Source organism: Pygoscelis adeliae, unplaced genomic scaffold (genome assembly GCF_000699105.1).
Source record: "Pygoscelis adeliae isolate BGI_AS28 unplaced genomic scaffold, ASM69910v1 Scaffold386, whole genome shotgun sequence".
Taxonomy (NCBI): domain Eukaryota; kingdom Metazoa; phylum Chordata; class Aves; order Sphenisciformes; family Spheniscidae; genus Pygoscelis; species Pygoscelis adeliae.
The window spans coordinates 225,860-234,964 of record NW_008824940.1 but is presented as its reverse complement, the minus strand read 5'-3'; the positions used below and the strand labels follow the sequence as shown (position 1 = coordinate 234,964).

The following is a 9,105-nucleotide window of genomic DNA, read 5'->3' as shown; positions in this document are numbered from 1 at the left end:
TTTTTAGGACTCCATTCTAGAAAATGCACAAAGACAAAACAAGAGATAGCTGCCTTCCTTTCTCTTAAACAACCTTTCAACAGACATATGGAACCACAACAAAACACTGAGACAGTACTGGTCAACATAAAAAGCAATAGTTCTTTTTTTTCTTTCTTTTTTTATTTTTTAAAGAGAGTAGCGAAGTTCTTGCTCAGCTCTCTGTGGTACCTACCTTTAAAAGGCACTTAATAAAACTACAATACAGAAGACAGTTGTAGTTCAATAGGAAACCAACACACACCATCAAAATCATTATATAACATAGCTTACCATTAACTGTGTAGTCTTTCCTCCACTGAAAGCTTTCATCAATCATCTTTAACGTATCATCCACAACATCATGACGCCAAATCAGATAATTTTCAACCCATTTATCATCTTGCTGAAGTCTTTCCACATCTCTAGCATCATATTTATCTGATTTATCTAGCAAATAAATCAATTATTTTAAGAATATAGCATTTGCTATGAAAACATGAAAGAAGATTTGTCAAGTTTCAATATAAGCATCTACTAGGTACACAGGATTTCTTTTGCAGTCTCAAACTTAAGCAGACAAAGCATAGCATAAGAAATTGATTAAAAACCATCTATCTACTGTGATGATATTTAGGAACACTACAAGATTACTCTCATTAGAAAATATTTTCTGTGATTCTTATTCAAAGAAAAAACATTAGAAAACAAGAAGGTGTGTGTAGGGCAGGTGTAATTTTTTAGAAACAGGTTCCTATAACACAAATTAGTATATGATGTAAGAATCTGTGTACTGATTATGTATATATTAAGCATCACTAGTTCAAGCTTGAGTCCTCAAAAACTTACAGGCATCAGCATGTCAGACCATGAAGTGTCAGAGAACAGATGTTAAAATAATATTTTTTGCCATGAGCTATACATCATTGCATTAAACAAAATTGTTTTCTTTAAAAAGATTACACATTCTACACTTGTTACCTTACTGAACACAAACTACATGCAACTCTAGAGCAGTACAAAACTCTCAAGCCTCAAACTCTTCTTGCATCAGGTTAGCAACAGGGTAACAGGTTAACATGCTTTAGGAAGTACAACAAGAGTTGCTGCTGCTTCTCTTTTAATTATTTTTTAAATAGGAAAGTTTGTAAAATGCAAATGCCTAAGTGGACCTATTTTTATTGTACATATGCTTAAACAAAGGCTCAGTTTTTAGATCAATGTTCCTCTTTGTCTGAGAAATCTGCATCATTGGAATGTAAATCAACTAAGAACCCATGATAGAAACAGGCTTTGAAAGCAACAGACACTGATACACATCTCTTTGCTAACTACTAAAAAAACATAAGCTCTTAAACTGTTCACTTAAATTTACTTGTGATTAGCAGGAAAAAAATTAAGACTGGTTGTTAATGAAATAGATGTTAATTTTCACATACTAGAAAGACTTCCTCTGTCAGCAGCAATAAACTCAAAATAACTACTTTCAGGGCCATCATAATTAAAATAACTATTTAGAACTGCGACTAGATGGTTTAGGGATGTGCATTTCAATCGGACATCTTAACTCTGAGGAAGATTTTAAGAAAAATACACCATTAAATTCTGCTAATATTTTTAGTTTTACTGGCCTACATGCAAAGATATGACCCAATTTACTTGTCTTTCAATTTATGCTGTTTTCTGTCACAAATTAGTCAATATAACTGTAAGAATTTATCCATTTAAATATGCCCATTCACTAAGAGTTATTATAGTTGCACTCCCCCCAATGCATCTCTTCACATCTGACTGCTTCTCACACACATTATCTACTCAGTTCCTTCTTCATTAGGTTTCAAATCTCATTCCCTTGATCCCATCCCACTACCTTACCTTGTTCTTTAGCCAAGCCTACAGTCAAATCCCACTTTCCTTAACCTTAGTCCCCTATTTGCTCCTCTCTGCCCACAAGCCTCCAAGACACGAAAAACACTCTCGCTTTTTCAGTTCCTCCTCTCATCATTTCCATACTCGCACCAGACAGCTCATTCCCTATATTCTGTCAAAGTCCAGTAAAGTGAACACTCAGCACAAGACCGAAATGCTGTTTAACTTCTCTGTGGCTTTAGGTCAACCACAGAGGGAACAAGTTGCAAAGATTTCAGGTATTAAATTTTGTAAAGTCTCAACTGCTCATTCAAAATTTGATTATTCCCCCAGTGATTTATGATTTGGACAGTCTTGCCTGGGAAACAATAACAGTACCTACTTTCAAGGTAGAATCGTAAAAAAAAATAACATTGGAGAGGATTTCTGCAGGTCACCTCAGTCTTAACTCCTGCTCACAGCAAGACTAACTTCCAAGTTCGAACAGGTCACTAAGTACCTTTTTCAGTCAACTTTTCTACTCCTAGAAGGGTAGAAAGATTCCACAGCCTCTCTTCGTATAACATGCATTCTAACTCAAATACCCTTCAGAGATACTGTCACATACAGTAACTAATCTGGCACATCCACAGTCAGCTAAAGAGAAGCACTGGCTTCTCTTAGCCATGGTATATTAGCTATTCTATGCTATAGATTATTCAATATGGCATATTGTCTATTCAAGCCATTTACAGCTACTCATAGCCACAGCAAACTAGGGCTTTGCAAGAGCAAAGATTTACTTCAACCTCAGTATTACGTGTCTCTAGCACCTGAGCTATCTTACTTCAACTTGGTTTAATAATCTGTAACACACACTAGCTTCCAGCTAAGAGTGACTGCCATTAATCAGCCAAGTATTTTTCTGAGATCAGTCCCACGTATATTGTTTTTGTATGAGGGATTTGAGTACTGTGTAATTAAAGAAAAAACCACGTAACACCAGGTAAAAACTAAGAAGATAACATTTCACACCGCTTTCTGAAGCTCTCCTTGCTCTCAGTATCTATTTCAGAGCAGAACTGTCAGAATGACAGAATAGCACATCTTGTATCAAACAATAATTTAAAAACATTCACATATCATTATGTGGAACATGCCTCAGAACACGTGTTTCTGGGTCACTAAAATTTTTTCCCAAACTCTGAACTTAGATAATACTAAAAAAATAGAAATTTAACTTTATGAATATTTTAAGAAAACGAAAGTGAAAGGAGTGGAGAAAACATTTTATCCAAACTTTCAACATCATGATAAAAAGCCAACTGGTTTCAGAGATAGGGAGGGTTGAAAAAAAATTTTTCTTCTCTTCAGCAACTAAATTCTCAACAAGATGACACATGTAATCTGAATTTACATATGTACTACAACACACATTATAACAGGAAAAACTAGTCAAATTCTGCCTCCACAGGCACTTGCAGAATGCCAGTATTTCAATCAGGTAAGCTTAACAAGACCAATAGAATAACAGGAGTACCAATTATTGTTTTAACCCTACCTGATTTACCCAATTCTTGCTACAAAATAAATAAAATTTAGAATGAGACTGTGAACCCAGAAGAAATGTGTTTTATCTCACACTTATAAAGCAGAGTGATATGAAATTGCTGGAGTCCTTCCAATAATCCAGTCATTGAACATATGTCAGTTCAGAGGAGGAATCCCTCTTCAAATTTGTGCATTTCCCATAATTCTATAGACGTCTGGAAATTTGTTTTCCAACTATGCTGTGAAATAATCTGAATGTTTCTAATTTTAAATCACTCATGGAACACCTGTAGTTACTGGATTATCAGAAATTTCTGGAGTTAAAACAGAATTACTTGAAAGAAAATAGACCTTTGGGGTTTTCAACACAATTTAAACACATCCTGCACAACAATTAAGAGGCCAAAAGGAAACAGAAGTTGAGGGGCACCCAAACAGAAATTCAAGTGAGACTATAAACTGAAGTATCTTACCTCAGGCAATCTCCAAGCCTAGCCACTTAAGATACCTGTAAACATACACTGATGCTTTTCTCACTAGAAAATTAAACATCTGTTTCTTCACACCTGCAGAACTGCCACTAAGATGCTGAGACACTAAGTTTAGTCACCCTCTACTCAGGGAGATAGACATCTCTATAATTAAGTCAGTAACAAACAGAATTTCATAAGGTATTTGGAACATGCCCTGCTTGCCCCAAAAGTAACACAAGGAACAGCATTCACAGCTACTTCTGTTCAGAAAGAGCTACTGAAAGCCACATATGTAACAGCAGCACCAGACTTTTGTGAAACAACTGCCCAGAAGCTTGGAAACCTGGTTCCTCCCTCAGCCCAAGAGATTCAAACTTTACTATATCCCAGAATAGTTCCAGAGCCAGCGAAAGAGGCAAAACTGGGATGCTGCAAGACTTCTCTGTTGAACTGGTAAGCTGTGTAGAAACTAATCAAGACTCGGATCCAGAAAAGCGAGAGAAAGCATAACCTGCTTAGCAAATTTGCTATTTACCAGAGAGCATTAAAACCAAATTCTAAGTTATATATGAGGAAGTAACAGTGGCAACAGCAAGGAGAAGAGGCCAAAGTTAGCTCTCTTCAATCCCTCAGCTAAAAGGCCTTCAGGCAAATTTGAGCGAGCAAGAATACTGACCAGGTCTCAGACAGAACTTTATAGGTTTCAAAGTTCATCATTTTATTTAACCTTATTTTAAAAATAGCTACTTAAAGTTACTTTCATTTCCTCATTGAACATTTGGGGTCAAGGGAGAAGATTGGGAGAAGACAGAAAGAGTTCTGTTTTAACAGCAGCTTCTTCCTATTACTTGCCTTCCTTTTTTTCTTGCCTAAGTGAGGACTTCTTTCTATGACCACATTCTGCCCTATTAATAGTTGTCTTCTTCAAGCTGAGAAACTTACGGTGAAACTCTATGGCTTAATTACTATCTTCCAACATAGAGGACCCTGTATAACACAAGACAACAGCTCTGAAAAGAACTCCAGAATCATGCAAAACTAAATGAACACAAATTCCACTGCAATGCTTTTGCTGGAGGAATTAATTAAATTCTTTGATGCACAATTATAACATCCCCTCTCTTCACTTTTTTTTTCAGTGCCATCTGCATTACCAGAAGACCAATGTTGCACCGCTCTGTCTTCTTCTGGCATTCACGCTTTAGGAAAAATAATAGAAATTTGAGAATATTTGACAAAAATATAGAAGAAAGACTACAGGACTGGAAAACAAGCAGCAGCACAGCTAAGTCCCACACTAAACTAATCCACAACCTGTAAGAATGATTCCTCCCTTCAGGAAGAACTCTTATCTAGAAAAAAAAACATTACAGAACAAGTCGTACACAAAGCTAAGTAGGGATAGCAACTACATACCTTTGAACAGAGAAAAAAAACACGTCGTTGTACAAAAAATTGAAAAAAGCAATTTAGTCAAGCATTTCATTACACAAAACCTCTCAATTTAACCACTGCCTTAAGCTATTTCAGCCAAGTCATCTTTGGTCTGAAACACTCATAATTATTCCTCTGTCTTTGGCTAGAAAGAGGAAACCCATTTTAATTGGCTGTTGAATCCTAACATGTTAAGCTAAGTACTATAACCATTCAGGTGTGTGCCTGCAATTGTTAGATGAGGAAATCTGCAAGACTGAAAACAATTTAAGGAGGTCAGTAGCCATATAGCAACAGGGATGAAGAAAACAGAACTATTTCTGCCCAATAAGGAGTTATTTCAACAAAATTAAGCAGCAACAAACAAATAAAATATCTGCCTCCACAAGATGTGATAAATTTAAACTTTTTGCAAAACTGAACACTTTCAGTAACAATAAAAGCTACTTTCAATAGAAAGCTCAAACATCAATATCACATAGCTTTCTATAATAGTATGGGGTTTATCCTATCCATATATTTCCCATCTTATCCTTCCAGCATTTCTCAGCCTGAAAGCCAAGAATCAGGGAAAATAGATTTTTCAGAGCATAAACAGATATAAGCAGGTATTCAAAACATTACCTTAAGAGTTTTCTACAATAGTCATATCACTGTGTTTTTTTGAGGATGCCCCATATGTCTAAAAATTTATCTCAATTGACTAACATGATTAACAAAACACATTTTGCTACTGGCTTAAAGAAAGTCATAATGAAATTTGACCTTTTACATTGGAGTGGGAAACCTCTCTTACAAAATCTTTTTCTGAAAATTAAGCTTTGCCTCAAGGAGAAGCGAAGATGATGCAAATTGGGAGGGGCAGGGAATACAGGCAATAAGAAATGGTAAATATGCAAAAGGAAGTGTGGAAAAGACTTGTTGAATGGAAAAAATCTGCCAATATTTGATTACAAATAGCTTCCACTGTAACATTAAAAAGGAAAGTAATAGCCAGGAAATAAAGGCTAATTTTAGAAATCCTCTAAGGAATGAAAATGCACTGAAGAAAAAGACAAGGCTGTTTGGTACTAACAATGTTTTCTAGCAGTCAATACTGGAAAATAATCTTTTGTTTTCATTGTTCCTGTCACCACCCAAGTCATTTACATCACCAAAAATAGCAATTAGGCTGCAAACCACAAAGATAAAACACTGTCCGCCTATCACATCAGACAGCGTTTGCTAGTCTATTGGACTAACAGGGACTTTTAAAAGGCATATTTCCAATACTGAAATGCAAGGTTTTTAGTTACTAGGGATATACATTCCTCACAAGAGCTGAAGCTGTCTTTCAAATACAGCTAGAAAATTTACTGAAGAGAAAACAACACCACAAGATCGCAGTTAACATTAAACACTGCTTTGCAGGTAAGATCTCACAGTGGCCAAGCTTTCCTCCTAGAACACCTCAATGGCCACATATGCTCAACAACTTCAGCGAGAAAGTTCTCGTGCAAACTTTGGGGAAATGAGCCAGTAAGGTTCTCTGAAGTTGTATTTTCCAAACTGTATCTGACTATTAAAACTATTCTTTGTTTTAGCTGCACAGATGAAACTGTATAATTCAGAAAACAGATTTCTGGTGCTTTCAATTGCTGAACAAAACTTTTCCCATCCTACCTTCAAAATTGTCAAGTCCATAGTATATTCCTTGGTTGTAACTTTTATGTGAAATATTCCACCATGTATTAGATGTCACAATTAATATTAGATTTTTCTGAACCAACTATATATTAATATATTTGTGTATATTCTGACTTAATCTAAAAATTGTATTCTGCCAATAGATAATTTTAACCAAAAATCAGGATTTCAAAAGGCCCTCTAAGTTTTCATTGCACAACAAAAATAAACATTACTGCAAGACCATCACAGCATTTGTGAGCATTAACAGTTCTTATTGCATGAGGGGGAAACTATGTACCTGTGAGTTCCATAATATAGAAGAATCTCTTCATAACACAAACACCAAGTTTCTATAAAAAAAAAACCCTGTGTTTTTCATGCTTGAAGTAGGCATGACTACATTAATTTTCTTGTGGCATTCCTAAATTCGAGGGAGCCACTTAAGAAAGTGAACTCAAAAAAATCCTCTTTTCTTGAAAGGGCTAAGAGCCCTAAACCATGACCCAAAAATGGGCTTACTCAGAAAATGTGTTCAAAATACTGCAAATAGGATTACAGCTTACCTTACAGCAGTATTCAATTATTTTAATGGCTGTAATAACCAGCCCAACAGAGGCTTCATTACAACTAGAGAAACCTGTGGAATTCCAAGAGCATAAGGGATAGTTCAATCGAAAAAGGTAATACTCCCTTTCAGCAGCAACTGTCCCAAAGCAGTTCTAGGCTTTCCGAAGTCATTTTTTATGAGTGTGACTCTGGGATAATAGAATACAAAGCAAGATGAATCACCTATTGTAGCAAAATATACACATTAACTGAAAACATTAGCAGCCAAAAGAGTTTATATTTTAAGATGATCCTCCACTCTCCTGGAGCTTTACGACTGCCAAAGATATCTTTATTCACATGGAAATATCAAATGGCAAAATAAGCTCTCTCTTCTTCAAGACACTATTCTAATAATTTTGTCATCTTGCCAGAAATACAGGTCATCTCTAACCAAGGCCAAAGTAATTTCCTTTATAGAAGTTAGCAGGGCAACCGTACAAAACAAAGTTGTGCTACACCCAATACCCTCAAAGTCTTCAAGAAAAGTGCTATAGCCAATCACAAAGAAGTCACAGAAACGTGCAACCCTTACATAAAAGCGATAACTAGGTAACCTCAATAATTCTGATCAAGTACATCAAAACAAGGCATGTGTTTGCAGGATTGCGGCTTATGTTAAAGGAGATGCGTGCAACTCATAAACTACTGGACTCCTGTATTTGCATTAAAAGTTGGAGAGGAGCGTGTTTTTAATAGAAAGCCTTTAGACAGTCATAATAAAATGTACTGCTTACTGCAGTTGTTAGCATGCTCTACTACTATATGTTCTTCTATCATAAGCAATGCAAATCAACCTTGAAATGAAAGGAAACCCCTCTAGGCTTACCCTGGTATTCCCATTCCCCTAGGCAGCCCAGCACCTCCTGGCCTTCATTTACAAGTTTAAAAGCACCTGCACTTCAGGACCGAGTTGGACACACAGTATGATTTTAATTAAGGTCAGCATGAATTTAAAGTGCAAGTTACTCTAGAAAAACAACTCTTTCCTTGACAAACTGGTCGATGTCAGAATTTTTTTTTCTTCCATGTTTCATGTCCAAAAAGCACCAAGTACAGCAGTGTCCCAGACCCCACACTACAGCCAACCGAACATAACTGAGTCAAAAGGACCCAGACCTTTGCCCCCACATGCCTTGCTGCCCCAGAAAGCGACCCAGAAGAGAGCACCGAGAGCCAACAGAGAAACCCTCACGCTTTGTGCGCCATCCCCGCCCGGTAGCTTCGGCCACCTGAAGTAAAGCCAGAAACACCCGCTCACCTGGGAAAGCGGGGACACAGGAAGCTCACCGGGGAAAAGCAACACCGGGCAAGCCCCAGAGACCACATCCACAGAGCCGGGCCCACCGCTCCCAGCCCGCCCCCGGCTCCGCCACCGAGGCGCTCACCTGGCAGGTACTCCGTCTCGAAACGCCGCCTAGTATCGCTTATCAGCGCGGCCTTGTCCTGTCGTTGCTGAGGGGAAACAAGAAATGGGAGGGGCGTGAAAGGAAGGGAAAGGCCGGTG

General features: G+C 37.2%; 1 protein-coding gene across 1 annotated transcript in view; it reads right to left on the bottom strand.

Annotated features, from left to right (window-relative positions):
• MOSPD2 (motile sperm domain containing 2) overlaps positions 1-9,052 on the bottom strand; it is a 38,390-nt gene extending 29,338 nt beyond the window's left edge. The window contains exons 1-2 of the mRNA XM_009325461.1: positions 8,987-9,052; positions 313-468 (exon numbers count right to left, since the gene is read on the bottom strand). Of these exons, the coding sequence (XP_009323736.1) occupies positions 313-358 (46 nt within the window). The 5' untranslated portion in view covers positions 359-468; positions 8,987-9,052. The remainder of the gene's footprint in view (positions 1-312; positions 469-8,986) is intronic.
• Between the last annotated feature and the right edge of the window lie 53 nt (positions 9,053-9,105).